The sequence below is a fragment of the Octopus bimaculoides genome, chromosome 2, assembly GCF_046866305.1.
Source record: "Octopus bimaculoides isolate indiv1 chromosome 2, ASM4686630v1, whole genome shotgun sequence".
Taxonomy (NCBI): Eukaryota; Metazoa; Mollusca; class Cephalopoda; order Octopoda; family Octopodidae; genus Octopus; species Octopus bimaculoides.
The window spans coordinates 35,291,089-35,315,686 of record NC_142929.1 but is presented as its reverse complement, the minus strand read 5'-3'; the positions used below and the strand labels follow the sequence as shown (position 1 = coordinate 35,315,686).

General features: G+C 36.4%; 1 protein-coding gene across 1 annotated transcript; it reads left to right on the top strand.

Annotated features, from left to right (window-relative positions):
- The first annotated feature begins 5,129 nt into the window (after window positions 1–5,129).
- Window positions 5,130–23,334, top strand: LOC106879524 (zinc finger BED domain-containing protein 5-like). The gene is made up of 2 exons (XM_089338182.1): window positions 5,130–5,876; window positions 23,263–23,334. The coding sequence occupies exons 1-2, from the start codon at window positions 5,130–5,132 to the stop codon at window positions 23,332–23,334; spliced, it is 819 nt and encodes a 272-aa protein (XP_089194308.1).
- Window positions 23,335–24,598: the final 1,264 nt, after the last annotated feature.

The following is a 24,598-nucleotide window of genomic DNA, read 5'->3' as shown; positions in this document are numbered from 1 at the left end:
AGGGCATGGCCTGTTGAGGGAAAGAAATTATGCCGCAGTGTACCTATATGTTGTGATCCTGAATTGGGCAGGGGACGTATGGCCCATGGTCCCGGCCTTGGATAAACCTTGAAACTAATATTTAGGTCGTTTAGGCAATGCTGGCGGTATATTTAGGCAATGCTGGCGGTATATTTCCAGCGGCGCTGGAGAGAGTAGAGCTTCAAGGCTTTGAGGCGGTCCCAGTAATCAAGATCAGTCATGCCTTAAATCCGGTTAGTGAATGCCCTCTGGGGTGATTCAATCCTTAAGATGTCTTGTTTTGTATGGGGAGACCACAAGGGGCAAGCAGTAATATATATATATATATATATATATACAGAAAGTATGGGGATTTTATTCACAGGTGATCCAAACGGTTAGGTAAACTGCAAGGTAAATGCTGTAACGGATTACTGGGGCGCTCCAAGGTTATAGCCGAGACGGTAGTTATGGAGCCATTGCAGATTTCCGATGCAGCGGATATATAACTGTTAAATAGGACAGTAAACATTAAGGCTGGGCAAACATTTCAAGTCGTATTCAGTATTATAGGAAGAAATTCAAAATATTACAGCTGTTTCTAGGATATCATTCTCGGGGATATCACAGAAACAGCTGTAAGATTTTGAATTTCTTCCTATAATAATATTGTATACGACTTGAAATGTTTGCTGTCCTGTTTAACAATTATATATATATATATATATATATATATATATATATATATATATATATATATATATATACATAATCATAAACATACAATTGTCTACGCACGCGCACAAACTGGCACAATATATATATATATATATATAGAGAGAGAGAGAGAGAAGGGACATGACACTTTCCAAAGATCACCAAACGTAGGCGGCAGCACGTCAAATACAGTCTTAGGAGAGAAGATAGAGGAGACTTTCTTAACATCAGCAAAAGCATGCAGTAGCGTATTTGATGAAGTCCCAATTGGTGTGCTAAACTCAGTTTATCGTTTAAGCAAAGCATTAAAATTTACTCCACAAATGTTTTGTCGTCAATGCTGCCGTTTCGTGTATCACCTGTTTCAACATAACTGAAATATATATATATATATATATATATATATATATATATATATATATATATATATATATATATTGATAAAAAAAGGTAAGACAACAAAAGAAAGAAAGAGACCTCGATATTATGTAAATAGAGGAATTTATCTGTAAATAATATGCGACAATTATTCGGTAGCCATGATAAAACTCTGAGATAACTGAAGTGATGGTGGCGTGAGTTTCCGTCCCAGCATCCGAAACTCGGAGTTTTATCATCGCTACCGAATAATTGTCACATATTATTTACAGGAATATATATATGTATATATATATATATATATATATATATATATATATATATATATATATACAAACTATGCCGTTTTAGTCCCGAGCAATATATATATAAAGAGAAAAAGAGAGAGCTATATATGTATTTATCTCTCCCGCTTTCCCTTTCCCCCCTCTCTCTCTCTCCATACACACACACACACATATATATATGCATATATATATATATGTGTGTGTGCATGTATAAATATATCTTTTTCTGTATACATACATATATACGTGTGTGTATGTGTACATGAATAAATTATTTTTAGCAACTCGACTGGATGTACATAATGATATAAATGATAGCGTGTAGAATATTGGCTTAAAAATTCCTATGGCTGTAAAATAGGTGTCAAAAGCTGCACATGGGACTGAAACCCACATCTCTTGCAAACATGACAGGCCTTCTAATGACGTCAACAATATATACATAGCGTGGTTCTGTACGGATACTGCACCCGTAATTCTGTTCACAGGATGTTGATCAACATGTGTGTGTGTGTGTGTGTGTGTGTGTGTGTGTGTGTGTGTGTGTGTGTGTGATATTTCAGTAGAGTTTTGTGTAAATATAATTCATAAAAAAGGATATTTGGACAGAGAGTGAAATTTTGGTCATTTTCATTAGTTTCATTACGTTAGCATGTATTTACTGTTCAGCCGTAGTTTACTTAACGATGGAGTTCAGTACAGAATTGGCTTATGCACACTCACATTAATATATGAACAGAAAAATGCGCATGTGTATGTATGTATGTATGCATGTATGTATGTATAAATATACCGACACCACACACATATATACATATAAGAAATACGCACACATACACATCCACCCACACATACATATATTTATGTGTGTGCGTGTATATATATATATATATATATATATATATATATATATATATATATAAGGGTAAAGGGCAAAGACCACCTTCGGTCATGAATAACCATGGGATTGCACCTAGGAAGTTATCCTCTGAGGCAAAAATCTAGACAACGTTGTATTATGGAAGACCAGCAGTCGTCTATGCATACCAGCTGCCCCTCTCTACGCCACCGATGTTATCCAGGGGAAAGGCAAAAGGCGATACAGCTTGGCACCAGTGACGTTGCAACTCATTTCTACATCTGGGTGAACTGGAGCAACGTGAAATATAGTGTCTTGCTCAAGAACACGACACAAGACCGTCCGAGAATCGAACTCACGAAGGGTCGGAAGAAACGCCGCTGAACATTTTTGACCGACGCGCTACCCTACAAATTAGCAATAAGTGACTGCTTTGTCTCCCTACGTACATCTTGACCAGGGTCAGTAAGTGGTGACCCCAATACGGTTACATTAGTAGATTTTATCCTCAAAGGCCGTGCCTCACTGTGACACTATGATGCAAACTCCTTTTGGAAATTATTCATGGTACCAGAGCTGAAAGTCCATCAAAAGCGACGATTTACACTATACTTGTTATCACCAAATCTGATCAATGCAATCTGTCCTTTCCACAAGAATCCAAATATCATACACTTTTATTTAGTGAGATTTCTCCTGCAATAATGCTCCACAGTCAGACGATAATAGAGAATAAAGTGACGTAAAGGTTAGTCATATAATCCCACTCCTTCAGGTATAACCTCCTCTCAGCTCATTTCTGAGTGACACAGGCCACCTTGCTTGTAACAACTTGCCATTTCAGTGCACCTTGTGATCTGCACCAAATCAGATCCTAAATATACTAATTGTTACAAAGGTACAGATAACATACCCGGTATAGTGGTAGACAACACTGTTCAGCATGGAATTAGCTCTCCAGGAACTATATTGCAAATTATCAACGTTTCCTGATCAATAGATGTTCAAGTTATCACCTGACAACTGTTCTACTAAGTGCCGACTACCTCGGTTTTCGATATGTCCGATTCTGTGGTTGTGATACCCTTCAAATATGCTAATTCAACTTTCTCTCTCCTATGTCCAAGTTCGAGTAGAATGGAGTAGAATGCTCTTCGATAGCTCCAGCATGGCCAAGTGTCAAACTATACGGAATAATCTAACTCAAAATCATTATGGCTACTGTGGTCAACATCTGTCTTGTATTCGCCGTTAACATATCACTCTTCGCTGAGTCATCATCATCATTATCATCATCATCATCATTACCATCAACATCCACGTCCTGCCCCCATCCTCGATCTCCCCCACCTCCTCCCCCACGTCATCATCATTATCATCACCGCTGCACCACCACCACCACCACCACCACTACCACCACCACCATCACCATCACCACCACCAATACTACTACTACTACTACTACTACTACTACTACTACTACTACTACTACTACTACTACCACTACCACCGCCACTGCCATCATGGGCATCATCATCATTTATTGAAGTATCAAAAACAAATCAATAAGGAATGGATAAATGTAAACAGGAAGAACTTAAAGAGAAAATATAAAAATAAGGTAAGAAATGAACAAAAAATAGAAAGAAAAAGAGAAAGAGAGAGAGAAAATTAAAAAAAAGGACTGACTGAGTCTTGAAAGTGAGAAAAAACAATGACACACTAGTTTCGTGAAAAGCAAAAAAAAAAAATGCAGAATAAATATATATAGAAAATGAAAAACTAAAATATTTTACAATCGATAAGTCTGCTGTCGGCTCATATATTTTTAATCTGTAAAAAACTTATTTAACTCCCAGAAAGAAAATATAGGGGAAAAAATGATAAATTATACGGGAAAATAATATACATGAAAAATATATAAGCAAAAGCATATATTTACGAAGAATTTTATATTAATCACATGATACCAGGAATAATATACTTTATTTTCCAGGTGGTAAGCTAATTTTCCAACCATAAATGGCAGATATTGTGCCAGTTTGTGCGCGTGCGTAGACAATTGTATGTTTATGATTATGTATATTTATATGTGAGCATATATATATATATATATATATATATATATATATATATATATATATATATATATATATATATATATATATATATATATATATATATATATATATATATATATATATATATATATATATATATATATATATATATATATATATATATATATATATATATAGGCGCAGGCGTGGGTGTGAGGTAAGAAGCATACTTCCCAACAACATGTTTCCGGGTTCAGTGGCGCTTTGGGCTAGTGTCTTCTACTATAGCTTCGGGCCGACCAAAGTCTTATGATTGGGTTTGGTAGACGTAAGCTGAAAGAGGCCCGTCGTGTATATATATATATATATATATATATATATATATATATATATATATATATATATATATATATATATATATATATATATATATATATATATATATATATGTATGTATGTATGTATGTATGTATGTATGTATATATATATATATATATATATATATATATATATATATATATATATATATATATATATATATATATATATATATATATATATGTATATATATATGCTATATATATATATATAGTGAGAATTTAGAAAAAACAAAAGACAAAGACGTGTGTGTAAACAACACACAGATGTATGAGTTTAACGCTCGGGAAGTGAAAAAGTCTTTTACGTTTCGAGCCTATCAAGGTTATCAACTTTGTTAAAAGTAGAGCCTTAAACAGTCGTCTTTTCGAACTGTTGTGTAAAGATATGGAATCTGAACATGAAGCATTGCTTTTTTACACGAACTTATGACGGCTATCCAAGAGGAACATGCTTAGACGGCTTTATGAACTTCGAGAAGTAGCAATATTTCTAGATTTGCAGCAGAAGGTAGATCTCCATGACAAGTTCCAGTCTAAAAGCTTTCAGCTATCTCTTGCTTACCTGGTGGATACCATCGAAGCGTTGAATGCTCTCGACCTTAAGCTACAAGGGGAAAACATCAACATTCTCACACACCTCAACACCATTCGAACCTTCATGGCCAAACTCGACATCTGGAAATGTCGAATTCAAAAGGAAAATACAACCAGTTTTAGTTATTTGGATTCTACTCTCATTCACGGTAACCTTGATTCTGAGTTAAAGAAACAAATTATCACTCATCTAACTGACCTGAAAACAGAATTCATCAGATTCTTCCCAGATATAGAGGAAAAGCGTGAAACTTGGAAATTCATCAGGAACCTATTTCAGTGTGAAGTGACTGATGTTTTGGATGAAGTGCAAAAGTTTCTTGAGCTGAAGTTTAACTCACCAGCTAAGGAAGACTTCAAAGAACTGGATCTTGAAATGTTTTGGATCAAGTACTTTCTAGTTTACCCTCTCATCTCACATCAGGCTCTTCGGATTTTAACTATGTTTGGATGCACGTATCTTTGTGAAGCTGCATTTTCCACGCTCGTTGCTGTCAAGACCAAGTACAGAAACAGGCTGAACGTTGAAAGGGACTTACGTTGTGCATTCTCTGGCTTTCAACCACGCATTCAAGATCTTATAGCTAAGAAGCAGTGCCAAGTATCTCACTTATTGTATAATGTGATTATATATAAAATTATACATATTTTGTATAATGTGACTAATTCATATTTAATTAAAAAGAATAAAAACATATTTTAGATTTTATATAAAATCTGGGAGGGAAATTTATTCATGGATCCAAGAGGAGCGTGAAGAAGACAAATTCCTAGGGGAGGCGTGGTAGTAAAAAGGTCAAGAGCTACTACTCTAGACTGTCAAAAATCAAGTAATCCTTCTAGGGGCAGAGGAGAGAATATATACACCATAGAATCCCCGAAACTGGACTTGGGAAGGACCTTTGATGATTTTGATATGGAAGAATAATAAATTTGTACTCTACTAAAGGTACTTCAGTTTCATGTAAGATTATTTTTATTATAATATAAAACAATTCGGCTGACAATAAGACTTAGACTCATCTTGTAAACACGAATTGTTTAGAACAATATTTTCCAAATATGCATTATTAGGTTGATAATACACATATATATTCTTTCAAAAACGTCACTCATTTGTAATTTATTGCATCCAACATAAAGTTTATCACCACATAAAATAATTTTACACTGTCTCTAGCAACGCGCAGAGACAATTATTTATTACTACATGCTACTACATATATTAATATATATATATATATATATACATACACACACACACACACACACACACACACATATATATATATGTATATATATATATATATATATATATATATATATATATATATATATATATACATATGTACTTATGCCTATGTATATATGTACATATGAATATATATGTGTCTGTAGAAATGCTCGTGCGTGTGTGTGCCCGTGCGCATTATGTATTTTCTCTTCTCTCTCTCTCTCTCTCTCTCTCTCTCTCTCTCTCTCTCTCTCTCTCTCTCTCATATACACTTCACATTTGTAGAAAAGAACCAAATAAAACTGTTAGAAATTCTCCCACTTCGACTTTCACACACACACATGCACACACACACGCACATCTACATGCACACAGACGCACATACACACGTACTCGTACTCATATATATTTTTATATATATTTAGTTTTATCATTTTTTAAACTGAAACAGATTGTCACATGACTCGAGGGCACGACTTTCAGTTTTAATCTAAAAACAAATCAACATGCACTGCACACTGCTATATCATATACATATATATATACATATATATATACATATATATATATATATATATATATATATATATATATATATATATATATATATATATATATATATATATATATATATATATATATATATATATATATATATATATATATATATATGTATATATATATATATGTATATATATATGTATATATATTGAGCAAAGCATTCGATACTGTTAATCGAAGTGCTCTGTGGCTAATTCTGGGGAAAATTGGTTGCCTAGAAAAGTTTATAAACATGGTCAAGGCTTTGCATCAGGATATGAGAGCTAGGGTTAATTTTGGTGGTAGGCTTTCTGAATCTTTTGCTGTGGAAAATGGAGTAAAGCAGGGAGACCTTGATGCACCCACCCTCTTTGCAATATACTTTGCCGTTGTGGTGTCACATTCCTTTCAAAACTCTGAGGAGGGTATCTACATAAAATATCGAACAACGGGGAATGTTTTTAATTTGACCCGACTGAAGTTTAAAACGAAGGTTTTTACTTCACTTATTAGGGAAATTTTGTATGCTGACGATTGCGATCTGGTTAGTCGTTCTGAATCGGGTCTGCAATCCCTTGTATCTGCATTTGATGCAGCTTGTGATGATTTTGGCCTGACCATCAATCTGAAAAAAACAGTTGTAATGTATCAACCTGCGTATGGTGCTGTTTGTAACCCCCCTAAAATTTTTGTTAAGGGAAAGTTACTTGAGGTTGTCAATTCATTTGTCTACCTGGGAAGCTCTGTTCAAGATGATGGAAATCTTGATACGGAAATACACCTGCGAATTCAAAGGGCAGCAAAAGCATTTGGTGGCTTGGAGTCACGCATCTGGCGCCAGCGACATATAAACAACAATACAAAGCTGGCTCTTTACAAATCATTTGTCTTAACATCCCTATTGTATTCCTGTGAAACTTGGACCTGTTATGAAACGCATTTTAAAATGTTAGAAAAATTCCACCAAAAATGCCTTCGTCATATTTTAAGAATTAAATGGAATTCTTTTACTCCAAACACAGATATCCTTGCATCTGCAGGCATCCCCTCAATTAAAGCCATGATTTTGAGGAACCAATTGAGATGGTGTGGCCATATTGTTCGAATGGCAGATGAACGCATGCCGAAACAGCTGTTTTATGGTGAGCTTGCAGAGGGGAAACGTTATCGGCATAAACCTAAAAAAAGGTTTAAGGATGGCATAAGGACTGCTATGAAGTCAATTGGAATGGCTCCAAAAGATATAGAAGTCCTCGCTTCAGATCGAGTTGGATGGCGAACAAGGGTGTGGAGTGGAGTGAAAGCATTTGAAGAGGCCAGGATGATGCAAGCAGGGCTCAAGAGATATTTAAGGAAAAATGTAAAGACTGAGAAGGTGAATGACAAGGACCTTTTTGTGTGCACAGTCTGTGACAGACCATGTCTGTCCTTGGCTGGCCTCAAATCTCACCTGCGAACCCATGGAAAACAAACCTCATCCAGCTATTCTGATGATATGTCTGTGCACACGTTTGAATGTGGTGTGTGCCAGAGGGTTTGCAAATCCAATGGGGGTCTTAAAAGACATGTTAGGATCCACAATGAGCAGAACTTACTTGCAGGTATTGGTAGTGCAAATCAGAGGTGCAATCTGTGTGGGTGTTTTTTCAAAACACTGTCTGGTTTAAAAAGCCACATCAGACGCTATGAAAGGGCTAAGGTGTAAGTGCAGGAGGTGGTCAAACTCTGTTTAAGGAGTAGACAACCACCACATATATATATATATATATGTATATGTATATATGCATGCATGTATGTATGTATATGTGCATGTATATGTATGTATTTATGTATGTATATACATACATGCATATATATCTATACATATATACATATGCACACATACACACACACACACACACACACACACACACACATATATATATATATATATATATATATATATATATATATATATATATGTTAATTCTCTAAATGAAGTATTAACAGTAACTGCACGATAAAGTGAAGTATATTGCCACTTAAGTGTGGCTGACACCTAGGGGTGGATGTTACTGTTGCTTTTAGCCCCAGGAGGACATCTCCTCCAGCTGGCTTATCGACACACTACTGTTTGTTTTGCCAAGGAAAGTTATCCCTCTCGGTCAGCCACACTTAAGTGGCAATATACTTCACTTTATCGTGCAGTTACTGTTAATACTTCATTTAGAGAATTAACATTGCTTGTTTTCACTTTTTCGATATCAGTGAAGAATTTCACTGGAAAAGTATACATAAGGTTGCCAAGAATTTATACCTCTCATCGAAGATCGGTGGCTATCGGACGCTGACGAAGGGAAATAACCCTGAAACCCGGGTCCGTTCAGATCAAGATGAGAGGGATAACTTCCCTTGGCAAAATAAACAGGACACAGTAGTGTGTCGATAAGCCAGCTGGAGGAGATGTCCTCCTGGGGCTAAAAGCAACAGTAACATCCACCCCTAGGGGTCAGCCAAACTTAAGTGGCAATATACTTCACTTTATATATATATATATATATACATATATATATATATATATATATATATATATATATATATATATATATATATATATATATATATATATATATATATGAAGTAGATGCACTAATGCGCGACGAATTTCTATAGGCTCGAGTAATAGGTTCATTAATCTCCCACAGTAGTATAGTGTTATCAGTGGATTAGAGCTATTACGTAATCGACAGAACCACATATGTAATTCAAAAGGACAACCAGAAACAAAATAGTCGGTATTTCTAATATTTCTTTACGATTGCTTCAGCTGTCCTTTTAAATTCTCCCTCTCTCCTTCTCTCTCTCTCGCTCTTTCTTTCTCTCCTTCTATTTCTCTCACTCTTTCTTTCTCCCTCTTCTTTTCTCTCTCTCGCCCTCTTTCTCTCTCTGAACACACACACACACACACACACACACACACACACACACACACATATATATATATATATAAAGATTGATAAATAGATATATATATATGTGTGTACATATGTATATATATATATTTATATATATATATATATATATATATATATATATATATATATATATATATATATATATATATATATATATATATATATATATATATAAATGTATATATCTTCTCACGTACAAGCACAAACGTATCTGTATACAGTGAGAGACCAAATGGTACAAGGAAAGCGATGGAGAAATGGTTCACAGCATGCCTACACATTTGTATGTATTAAAATGTTCGTGGAAAGGCTGAGACAAATAATGAAAGAATGTGGTAGTTATGACGAAGCTAGAAGTTCAAAGGTTATTCCAGAAGACAATATATCATATATAAAGCTTCATGTGTGTTAATAATTATTCTGTCAGTGACATATTTAATATATCTACAGCGGCCAGTGGGAACAGTTTATCTTCCCTGTTCCAGGACCTGTAAAGAAATTTCATACTATGAAATTAAGGGAAAATTTAAAACAATTATGGTATATTATTGAGTAAATATGTGAATACATACACATAAACACACCACCATATAAATTATTATATATATATGTGTGTGTGTTTGCGTGTGTGCGTGTGTGTGTGAGTCTTAATATTTATTCATAGATATGTGTATGGGTGTGTGTACGTTTGCGCTTACAAACGTGTGTAAACGTTCCCATTATTGTGTGTGCGTGAGAGAGAGAGAGAGAGAGAGAGAGAGAGAGAGAGAGAGAGAGAGAGAGAGAGAGAGAGAGAAAGAAAGAGAGAAAGAGGGAGAGTGAGTGAGAGAGTGTGTGTGTAAGGCGACCAACTGACAGAATCGTTAGCATGCCGGGCAAAATGAGTAGCGGCATTTCGTTCGTCTTTACGCTTCGAGTTCAAATTCCACCGAGGTCGACTTTGTCTTCCATCCTTTCAGGGTCGATGTAGTTGACTAGCCCCTTCCCGCAAAAATTTGAGGCCTTATGCCGTTAAGTAGAAAGGATTACTATAGGCTTATGTGTATGTAGCTGTGTAGCTTTAACAAAACAAAACATGCAAAAAGATGAACGAAATAGTTAAAATCCTACATTAACCTCGAATTGAAGCGTTCACCTCTTTCTGTTTCTCTGTCTTACTAAACACACACATATATATATGTATATATGTATGTATATATGTATGTATGTGCAAGTATGTATGTGTGTGCGTGTGTGTGTGTGTGTGTAGACAGGTTCCTCACGAACTTTCCGAGTCTAATCGCACACAGAGAGTGAATGTGTGCTATTCTTTGCTGTCAACCCTCATGAATGAACATTTTTGGACTGAATAGTGACTGGTGACGAGATATAGATTCTCTATAAAAGCGCCGAAGACAGTGGGTAGCGAAAGGAGAAAGACCGGCACCCCAAGCTAATGAAGGTCTTCACCTACGTAAGATGCTGTTAACTGTTTGGCGGGATATGAAAGGTTTAGTCCACTTTGAAATTTTAAACCCAAACCAAACGATAAAAAAGATCTACTGCGAGCAGCCTGAGCAGCTTAAGTCAGCGATAGAAGAAAGACGGCTATCTTTGATTTCAAGACGAAAGGTGTTCTTCCATCAGGATAATGCTCGGCCACATACAGCGAGGTTGATATTCCAAAGGCTGGAGCAGTTTGAACGGGAAACGATGCCCCACCCATCATATTCGCCGGACATTGCTCCATCTGATTATCATTTATTCCGCAGTGTTCAAAATCATTTCGACAGAGAAAATATGAATTCTGTAGACGAGGTCAGAACAGTACTGGAAGAGTATTTTCGTCACGGACAAGTGAATTTTGGAAGAAGGGCCTTGCAAGTCTACCAGATATATGGAAGAGCATTGCAGAAAACGAAGGAGAGTATATTTTAGATTAAAAAAGAACATTGCTTATCTTAATTTTGAAAAATAATAGAAAGAAGTATAAAAAAACGCATTATTGATAGGATGACCCAATACATACGCACACACACAGACACAACACACACACACAACACACATACACACACATATATATGTATATATATATATATATATATATATATATATATATATATATATATATATATATATATACATATATATATGTATATATATATACATAAATATATATATAAAATAATAAATATATATATAAAATACACATTTTCTCGTGTATATGCATGTGCGTGCGCACGCGCGTGGCAATATAAACATAATTACAAACATACGCACTCACAATGTCAACACCGGTCACATGCTTGCAATATTGCAATACGAATGTTTGCAATACTGCCGCCTTATCACGTCTAACTACATAATGTGTTTCCTTATCATTATTACACTTTTAATATTACTATTAATTGAGCTAAAAGTAAAAGAGAGCGAAAGTTAAGTACAACACACAGTCCAAACATACTGGCGCCGTCTGCCGATCGTACTGCAACTTAATTGTACTTTGTTGCACTCAGGCTGTTAATTCGTATATTTCGTCTCTTTGGAGATTCCTCTCGTATGATATACACTTCATTATGCGTAGATATGTAGGGTAATATGGAAGTTATAGCAGTCGGTTGTGTTTTTTAATCTTCCGTATTATTAATTTTCCTAGACATATTTCATTTCCTAAAGTTTCTTTTAATCTTACATACATACGTACGTACATACATACATTCATGCATACATGCATACATTCATACATACTGTAGTACAGATATTCATGAGCTTATATGTGCGTTTGCAAAGATGTGTCAACAAAGAAGGGCATGTGTGTGTGTGTGTGTGTGATTGTATGTGTGTTTCTGTTTGTGTGCCTGTGTGTGAGTATGTGTGTGTATGTGTGTTTGTGTATATATGTGTGTGTTTGTGAGTGTGCTTATGTGCGTACTTGTGTGAGTCTGTATCTGTCTATGTATGTGTGCGTTTGTGCGTGTATACTTTTTGTGTATGTATGTGTTGTTTTTTTTCCATGTGTGTGAATGTGCGTGCGTGCCTGTATGTGTGTGTGTGTACGTGCGCGTGTGCTAATATATCTTTTATCGTCTCTATTGTTTAGGTACTTATTTCAGTCATAGTAATGCGGCCATGCTGGGGTACCACAATGATGGGTTTTAGACGAGCAAATCGACTCCTGTACTTATTCTATCATTTGTCTTGTCGAACCGTTAAGTTACGGATACGTATACAAATCAAGACCAGTTGTCAAGCGGTAGGGTAGGACAAACACATACACACAAACACACACACACACACACATACATGCATATGTATAAACACTCAGACATACATACACATACACATTTTGTTTATATACGACTATTTCTATCAATCGAATTCACTCACAAAGCATTGCTCGATCCAGGGCTATAGTAAAGAACACTTGCCATGGGGCACACGTGAGGCCGGGCCCAAAACCACGTCGTTGAAAAGAGAGGTTCTAAAGCGCATTTCCATGCCAGCACACGTGCACACACACACACACACACACACACACACACACACACACACACACACACACACACACACACACACACACACAGAGGTTCCAATGTCGACTTAGCTGGCCTAAACTTCGAATTCACAATCAATGCTGTTCTTGTTAAAGAATAATACACTTGTACTCTACCAAATGTATTGCGTAATCTTTCAGTTTAATGCAAAATTGTCTTTATTATAACATTAAAAAACATTGACATTTTTATGTATATATATATATGTACATATACATACATACATGTATATGTATGTATGTATGTATGATTTCTCATGCCTATATTTGCATATCTAGACATGCTCATATATATTTAAATGATAAACTTGTGGAAAATTTTACAGATTTTTACAGTTCCAGTGATGGATTGGATCTATAGTCTTGGAATCAGCTTTCTACTTTCTGGTTTTGAGAAGTCTAATTTCTCAAGATTGGTACTTAGGTAGTGTGTAACACATCCCAGTGCCCCAATAATTATAAATGAGAAGCCATGAAAGCCACTGCCTGGTACTGTATCAGGGTATTTATTATTATTATTATTATTATTATTATTATTATTATTATTATTGTTGTTGTTGTTGTTGTTGTTGGATAGTTCTTAATTACCTGTTATTCTTAACTTGAAAGCAGACAATAACAAATCCCCAAAGGTTTCTCCTGTGACTCAAAGAGACAATGCTCTCCCTAGAATGCGAGCTGTACCCAACAAAGCTGCCTGCCAGATCACCTCGAGCCTGACAGTAGATCCAGTATTCTTAATGTGTTTTTCAAAGCACTTTTTTTTAAATATGTTTTCAAAGCACTCTTAATGTTCCAACTACCACCGGTATCACCAATATTTTTCTCATGCCCCATAACTTCCAGATCTAGTCCCGCAGTGGCTGGTATTTCTCAATCTTTTCTGCTTCCTTACATTTCATCTTCGAATCGTCTGGTATTGCAACATCTTTTAATCTTTATTTCTCTTTCATCTTCATCGATGGGCACGATATCTGGTCGTCTCGCCTCTACGAATTGGTCCCTATGCATGTTAAAATCCCAGAGTATTTTGTAATGTTCGTTTTCCATTACTCACTCTGGCTTGTATTCATACCATTGTCCCACTCTCTCGAGGTTTGCTTTACCGCACAACAACCAGTGGACATATCTGGCCACATTGTCGTGTCTCCATTTGTATTCGCGTTGTGCGAGATCACAGCAATCACTAACAATATGGCTTATTATTATCATTATTATTATTATTATTATTATTATTATTATTATTATTATTATTATTATCATTATTATTATTATTCCAGGCCTTGTGCCTATAGTAGAAAGGATTAGTATTATTATTGTTGTTGTTATTATCGTTATTGTTGTTTGTGATGTTGTTGTTGATGTTGTAGCTAATGACTCAGAAATTAAGCAAATTTCAAGAAAACGAGAACTGATTTTAGTTAGATTTGCTTAGGGCAGTTTATTTTTGCTTCATTCTTGTTTGCAAAGAAGGGACAATTATGGACAGGATAATATTTAACCGAGACTACGGGTCGTTTTAAAGATTTAAATATATAGAAGGCTAAGAGTAATATGCATGATTAGAAGTAAAGCGACCTAAAGGAAATAACTCGAAGAAATGAAGGTTTGAATTTTGCATAGTTAAGTTAAATGGTAATGTACTGAATTCCATATGCCAAAAAATTCTAAAATAATTAAGATTTTCGTCTCAGTCAGAAAAAGAAAATATTTCAAGAAACTGAAGATTTATCTTGTAAGGCATTCCGTACATCATCTTGTAACTTAATTATTCATATTCATATTATTGACGCTTTCCGTTATGTCATTTAGTTCTATTTATCACGCATACACACACACACAGACACACACATGCACACACACACACACACACACACACACACACACACACACACACACACACGCACGCACGCACGCACACACACACACACACAAACACACACACACACACGTTTATATAGAGAAAGAAAGGGAGAAAAAGAAATGTGTATATAATAATTTGTGAATTATCGAACAAAACAGAAGTACTGACTACCTGTCAGAAAATGATTAAGCATTATTCATTACAATTCAGTGAACAAAATGACTAAGAACTATCTGAAGAATATTTTATTTAGCATTAATGCATGAATCATGCAACATATGACTTCAAGTACTGAAGCCTAGTCCTTACAGGTATTTATGTAGCGGCACAACTAAAAATAACAAATAAATTTAAGCTGCACTTTGTATTATTATTATTATTATTATTATTATTATTATTATTATTATTATTATTATTATTATTATTATTATTGTTCAGTAGTTTTATTTTTATAACGTGCTTTCACTTCACTACCGAGCGCGGCTCTGTGCGCCTTGGGTATGTGATGTGGTTTGCTGTGGTGCTCTTATGGTTACTGTATTGAAAGTGTTTTGCGTAGGATGTGTGCAGTGCCCAGTAGTGCAATTTTCTGTATGTTATATATATTTATAAGTCCTGGTGTTTTTGTTATGTATCTGTCTGAATATTTTTTTATTATACCTAAGGCATCCACTATGATAGGAATTGTTTCTGTTTTTAGATTCCACATTCGAGTTACCTCTATTTCCAGGTCTTTGTATTTTGAAAGTTTTTCCATTTCTTTTAGAGAAACGTTGTCATCTGCTGGTATTGATAGATCAATTAGAAAGCATTTTTTTTTCTTCATGATCTTTGACAACTATATCTGGTCTATTTGCATTAATTTCTCTATCTGTGTGTATTGGCATATCCCAGAGTATGGTTGCTTTCTCGTTTTCTGTGATCTTTTCTGGCGTGTGTTCATACCATCTTTTTTCTGTTGTTATTCCATAGTGTTGGCATAGCTTCCAGTGTATATAGGTCCCAGCCCTTCCTCCGTAACACAGTGTAGGTAAAAATGCACCATACTCTTTAGTCATCTGTCAAGTTACAACAAGGACCTCAGACAAATAATACTTTCCTTAAGATGTGCGCTGTGCCCAATAAAGCTGCTTTTTGCAAGACATCAATCTTGCATGAGATTTCCAGTTGCCTTAAGAAGTCTTGAAATTTCAATAGGATTGAGCTCAATGCTCCGATCGCCATTGGTATCATTTTTACATTACTCTCTCGCATTCCATACAGTCTTGCCATTTCCACTCTCATTTCGGAGTACTTGGTGATCTTTTCAACCTCTTTACTCACAACATTCATGTCATTTGGTATAGCTACAACAATGAACTGTAGGAGCTTCCATTTATGTATGGTGCACCGTCCTCTTTAAACACCATACGTAGGTGGCCAAAGAGGTAACGTTGCGCCTCCTTGGGATCCTAAAAGAGGATGTTTGATTGTTAAAACGTTGCTTGAAAGGACCCTCTGTAACGCCAAAATATTTCAATGCCTGTGTCATTGTCTTGCTGGTGTTGCAGCCGTTGTTGCTACCGTTGTCGCTGTTATTTTTGTTATTACTGGTGCAGCTGCTGCTGTTGTTGCTGCTGCTGTTGTTGTTGCTATATCTGTTGCTATTATTGTCATAGTTGCTGATATTGCCGGACATGCTGCTAGTATGGTCATCGCTGCCGTTGCTGCAATTTTAGCCACTGTTGCTGTTACCGCTGCATGCGCTATTGGTGCCTCTGTCGTTGTTGATGCTGCCATCGCTGTTGTTGCCGTTACAGCCGGAAACCACCACACGGCCACGGATTTACATCGACCCCCCACTTTGCGCTCATTGCTAACCCTGCATGAGAATTTCTCCCTCTGTGCAGGGCTTAGGGGTGATCGTTAATAGTTTTTTAATTATTTATAAGTGTTAAACGAATACAGTATTTTTTTATGAAAACTTTTCCCTCTGGTGTTGAGGTTTTTCATGTTTTCTGCGTTTGTTCATTATATTTTCAGTCTCTGTATGTGTGTGCATGTCAATGTATGCAAGTATATGTACCTATATATAAATATGCGTGTGTGTGTGTGAGTGAACGTTTTTCCTATTTAATATCCATCGCAGGAACGGTATTCGGAAACTTCGTTATTGCTATAACGGAGTTTCCGAGTACTGTTAATGCTATATCTCATTCATTCCTCCTCCCAAATCTGCTAAACTAATCATTTGTCTCCATTGCAAAGAATGATGTTCTTATAATAACAACAACATCAACATTTTTAGCTCATTTGAAGTAAGCATCGGATCATATATTGCTCATTCTGTTGAAACCAATTAAACGTAAAGATAGTATTCTTATGTTTCAGATTTCAAATTAACTGTTCCCGGTAATTCTTCAGAGCCAATAAAATGTGTGTGTGTGTGTGTGTGTGTGTGTGTGTGTGTGTGTGTATCATGCAATCTCACCTCAGTTTGTTGTATCTCCATGTAAATCTGTTCTGTAAATATATAAATGTTTATATGCTTATACTGTGGAGGCGCAATGGCCCAGTGGTTAGGCCAGCGGACTCGTGGTCATAGGATCGCGGTTTCGATTCCCAGACCGGGCGTTGTGAGTGCTTATTGAGCGAAAATACCTTAAGCTCCATGAGGTTCCGGCAGGGGATGGTGGCGAACCCTGCTGTACTCTTTCACCACCACTTTCTCTCACTGTTACTTCCTGTTTCTGTTGTGCCTGTAATTCAAAGGGTCAGCCTTGTCACGCTGTGTCACGCTGAATATCCCCGAGAACTACGTTAAGGGTACACATGTCTGTGGAGTGCTCAGCCACTTGCACGTTAATTTCACGAGCAGGCTGTTCCGTTGATCGGATCAACTGGACCCTCGACGTCGTAAGCGATAGAGTGCCAACAACAATATGCTTATACATAAATATTCCTCTTCTGAATATTTTCAGTTTTTACTTCTCTCTATGTATATTTATATGTATATTTTATATATCAAGCCCAAGCGTGTTTATTTATCTGCCTCATTATCTGTGTGTGTCTCTCTCTCTCTGTTTATATATATATATATATATATATATATATATATATATATATATATATATATATATATATATATATACACATACATAGATATAGAGTTATAGACATATCGATATTGGTTTTAAATTTTGGGACAAGGCCAGGAATTTTAATTACATTGAAACCAGTGCTTAACTGGCTTTTATTTTATCGTCTCCGAAAAGATAAAAGTAAAGTCGACCGCCACGGAATTTGAACTGACAACGTGGTGGCTGACGAGATACTACGAAGGATTTCGGGCGGTGTGCTAACGATTCTGTCTGCTCGCCGCCTTACACGATATACACAAGTTATATACATACATACATACATACATTTGAAAATCCTACACGACTAGGTGAAAAGCGCTTTATTTAATATGTGACATTAATAAAAATCTGTAAATGTACAAACATCCAGATTTCTGAGTACCTTAATTGTTTTCTACATATATATATATATATATATATATATATGTCGCTCCAATTTTAGGACATTGGTCACGCTCGTGGCTGTGTTTTTGTCAACTTATTTCCCCCGATGCACCCGTCGATAGTGGTAAAAATCGATTTTCAACGATAACTTTTACTAATTTCCACCTCGGTGAAATCCGTAAGTTTACTAATCTGAGTTAAGTCCCCTGTCTAGCAATGGCGAGAAAGCAAAACAAAGGGTAAATTTTTAGATTAACACCCGCACAATTTTCACTAAGAAAAAAGAAAAAAACTCGGATTTTTTGCGTGGAATCAAGTACCCTTATCCCCTAATATGCTGCAAATCCCTTATTTTGGTTCGGAGAAAAGTGGGGTAGGGCGAGGGGGATCCCCCCCCATCCCTGAATCATTGGAAATTTTTTTTCGTTGAATGAATTCCTGTGACCTCCTAATTTGCGCCAAAGGGTCGATAAAATAAATACAAGCCTTGTGCCAAAATTTGAAATCATTATTATTATTATTATTATTATTATTATTATTATAGCAACCTAACTTGCATATGTCTGTATAACGCATGTTGGTGCTTACACGCATATATACACACCACAGGCCTTCACCAAAGCACTTATATATATGCTAATAAAATACTTGTGTTGCCTTCCATGAGGCTCTTCAACACCTTTATCCACCCCACCTGCACACCCGCGCGCGCGCGCGCGTACAGATACACACTGATATCCTAATATATACGCTTACGCATAACCCCCTCTAACCCATCTTACCCCACTCTCAACAAAACAAAGCAACCACATTCCCACACTCGTGCACGTTTGTACACACACATACATATAGCACAGTAACAATCACGCGCGCACTAATCACCGATATACCTTCCTGCACGCACCTTCACACCCTACCTCCTTTCTTAACTAACTCCATGCACAAGCGTTCTCTCTGATTTTTAACCCTGCACCTTCTTTCTGCGTCCTTTTTTTAAAATTCTTTCTTTCTTTCATTCATACACTCACTATTTATCTCCCGCTCTATTTCTTTATGGTTTGCTGTTGTTGTTGTTGTTGTTGTTTTCTGGTAGGAGACTAACGTCCAAAATAACGAGATTCTCGACTTCCCTTTGAAACGTTAAAACTAATAACCTATTTTTTCAAATTTTATTCTTCTTCCTCAGCTGTGTTTTAGCAATGTTTATTGTCGTGAAATATGTAAATATGTATGTGTGTGTGTGTGTGTGTGTGTTTCTGTGGTTGTGTGCGTGCGTGTGTGTAATTGTGCCTCTATCTGTTAGTCTGTCTGTCTGTCTCTCTCTCTCTCTCTCTCTCTCTCTCTCTCTCTCTCTCTCTCTCTCTCTCTCTCTCTCTATCTATCTATCTATCTATCTATCATCTATCTATCTATCTATCTATCAGAATGGGAGAGGCCAAAGAAAGAGCCTGGTTATGGACTAAGAGAGAGGAGTTAAGCTGGAAGCCAGATCATGTGCAATGATTTGGCCACCTCTGCTGACCCACAAACGAGAGGATGTTACGGTTTAGGGTCGAAAAGCCTGATTGTTGGATACCGTCTGATGACATCAATTCCTCCTGGACAAGGCTTCTTCTGTTATGCGTTAGTAATAACACGCGCGTGCGCACGCGCACAAGTGTATATGTGTGTGTATGTGTGTGTGTAACATATGTTACATGGACATATATATAACGTATGTAAATATGCATGTGCGTGTGTGTGTATTTGTGGTATGCATATGTTCACTGAAACTTAATACCTGAAGGAATAGTGTTCTAATGCTGTTTTATCTCTTGAATTATTCAAGAATGTTACTGGATTACAATATTGAAATGTCACAATATTGAAAACATTTAAAGTAAATACAGCAAGAAGAAATAATGCGAATAAATAAGAGTTAAGGGCGAAATATTGAATATAAAATTTTCAGGAGGGATTTAAAATGTAAAAATATAGTATATATAACTGTTATTTTAAATAGAATCACGTTATTTAAATGTTTTGTATTTTCATACGAATGTGTGATTCCTCTCTTTCACGATACTCAACTACAATAACCACATTGATTTCAAGTTTTGACACAAGGCTAGCAATTCTTAGGGTGAGGTAAGTCGATTACATCAACCCCACTGTTCAACTGGTACTTATTCTATCGACCCTGAAAGGATGAAAGGCAAAGTCGACCTCGGCGGAATCTGAACCCTGAACGTAAAGATGGAAGAAATGCTGCTAAGAATTTTGCCTGATATGCTAACGATTCTGCCAGGTCACCGCCTTAACTACAATATCTATATTGAAAAAGAAGAATACTTAAAGAAGTCCGTGCACATGAACATCGTTTTTTAATGCAGGAGTTGATGTTCTACGAGACCATGATACACCTCCGAATTTTTTTGGCCCCATTCCACCGACTTTAGAGTTACTCGGGCGGTGGGGGGGTCATCCACCGATGTAGACGACAAAACTCCCACAAAACAGAAAAGCTTTGTGCTAGATGTTGCGTCTCTACCTTAGATATCTCCCTTAGATATCTCTCATTCTCAATGCTCGTTCTTGTTGCACCATTCGTTCTCTCCTTTTCTTTCTCAGGGGCTTCCAACAATCTTCTAGTAACATCTTTTTCTCTTAAATCCTTCCTAAGTAGCCAATTTCTTCTCTTTCTTTTCTTTTATTCTTTTACTTGTTTCAGTCATTTGACTGTGGCCATCCTGGAGCACCGCCCGAAGGGTTATTAGTCGAAGAAATCGACTCCAGGACTCATTTTTTGTAAGCCTAGTACTTATTATGCCGGTCTCTATTGTCGAACCACTAAGTTACGTGGAACATAAACACACCACGATCGGTTGTCAGGCGATGACAGGGGGGGAACTAACACAGACACACACACAAATATATATATATACATGTGTGTGGGTGTGTGTGTGTGTGTGTGTCTGTGTGTGTGTGTGTGTGTGCGTGCGGGCGTGTGTGTGTGTACGACGGGCTTCTTTCTGTCTATCAAATCTACTCACAAGACTTTGGTCGGCCCGAAGCTATAGCAGAAGACACTTGCTCTAGATGTCAAATAGTGGGACTAAATCCGGAACCATGTGGTTGGGAAGCAAGCTTCTTACTACTCAGCCACGCCTACTTTAGCAAGTTCCCTTTTTACTAACAAATCTTATCTTCGTTTATATATACTTGCAGTATATTGACACTTTCCCAATACTATTCTTAAATAATTTTAGACATAAAAGTACAAAAGAATAGTATTCTTGGTCTTCCTCAGTTACTAGCAGTATAGCCCGGCGTTGCCCGGGATTTAGTTAGTATTAAATTAGGATTAAGCTAGATAATCAAGCGCTTTCTTTCAATTCAAACTAAGTAAGACTGGCGTCAAATTTGAGCGAAATCCGTTGAAATTGGTAAACGTTTGCCTGAAAAATGGGTTACAGACAATTTGATTGGGAAATGTCATAAGGAATCGGTTTATCGATGTTTCCACTCATCGACTGTTTTTTTTTTTGTTATTTTTTGAGAACTTGAAGCATTCAAAGATCCCATGAGTCCTAAGTAACGTCGGCATCAAGTTTGAACAAAATACATCAAAATTAGTAAAAGTTATGGTTGAAAATGGGGTGTAGCCAATTTTAGTGAGAAATCCTATAAAGAATCGGTTTATCGATTTTTCATCCTGATTGAATGGAAAACCCCATAAGAAATCAGTTTATTGATTTTTCACCCCAAATAGAACTTCACCGAACACAACATTGCTGATTCAAAAAATCTATACTTATACTTTAAAGTTGGTTTTCACACCCAACCCAGTCCTGCAGAATCAGTGTCGCGACGGGAACGCATAGGTTGGGAGTTTGACCGGCAGAGGTAATCAGGTTGCACACGCTGGCCCTTTCGAAACCCACCCCCATCATCTAAACCCCACTTGGCCCATGGGTTGGGAGCCCTTCCAGCAAGGAAAATAGAACGCCCAAACAGGCTCCCGATCCTCTGTGTCAGAAGAGGTTATGTTCGGATCGCAACTAAGCCTAAACCTAAGCCTAAACTAACCTAGCGAAAGGGGGTTCAGAAGCCTATGAAAGGCAGGGACTAATCCCGATCTAGACGTAACCCCTTCTAGGGGTACTATCGGTCAAGGCGGTATCGAAGATATGCATTGGAGAAGGTTGCCTCGCCCTACCCCTTTTCCCCCGAACCAAAATAAGGGATCTGCAGCATATTAGGGGATCAAGGTACTTGATTCCACGCAAAAAATCCGAGGTTATCTTTTTTTCCTTAGTGAAAATAGTGCGGGTTTTAATCTAAAGATTTACCCTTTGTTTTTCTTTCTCGTCATTGCTAGACAGGTGACTTAACTAATACTAGCAAACTTACGGATTTAACCGACGTGGAAATTGTTAAAAGTTATGATTGAAAATCGACTTTTACCACTATCCGGGGGTGCCTTGGGGAAAATAAGTTGGCAAAAACACAGCCATGATTGTGATCAATGTCTTAAAATTGGAGCGACATGCGTGCTAATTTGTGGACGTGCATAAATTACATTCACTCACTCTCTCTCTCTCACACACACACACACACACATCCAGCTTTTATGGATAAATAGATAAATAAGTGATTTAAAATAAATATATTTTAATTGTTGTGTGAGAAAATATATATAATCTGATTATAAAATATAGTGTCTTTCAAAAACCTCTTAAATTTGAAGACTATATCTCATGTTTACGAAAAAAAAATCATTTTACATTTTTATTTTTGATGAACGCTGTCACTTATTCTCTCTCCCTCACAAACGCATACACACACACACACATACATCAACACACAACTTCTCTCTTTCACTCTGCTATGGCAAGAAGGGGACTTAGCTCATGTTAGCAAACTTCAAAATTGGTAAAAGTTATTGTTGAAAATCGATTTTTACCGCTATCCGTGGATGTCTCGGGAAAAAATAAGTTGCCAAAACCCAGCTAGTGTCGTGACGAATGTCCTAAAATTTGAGTGACATGCATGGTAAATTGTGGACGTGCATAAATTACAGTCACGTACACACACACGCTCACACACACACACACACACACACACACACACACACACACACACACACACACACACACACACATATATATATATATATATATATATATATATATATATATATATACATGTATATACACATATGTATGAAAGCATGCAATGACGTTCATACACACGCTGCACACACTCAGGCGCACGCGCGCACACACACGCACATAAACTTAATGACCATATATATATATATATATATATATATATATATATATCTTAGTATGTAAGTGTAATTTAGAAATCTATGCAAGTCGGTTGCAGTTATTTAAATAAATATGTTTTTCTAAGAAATATGCTACCAGCAGATGGTATATCGATCTCAAGGACAAGTTTTTATTGGCAGCTTAAGCTATTATAATTTACTAAGATAATTGGAAAAAATATATTTCTTCCATCGTATTTATTTTTTTAAACTTTCGTGATGTGTTTTGTTATCGTTTTACTTTCCGTTTGTGTGTGTGTGTGTGTGTGTGTGTGTGTGTGTGTGTGTGTGTGTGTGTGTGTGTGTGTGTGTGTGTGTGTGTGTGTGTGTGTGTGTGTGTGTGTGTGTGTGAATGCGTGTGCTCTTTATTCAATTATTCATAGCG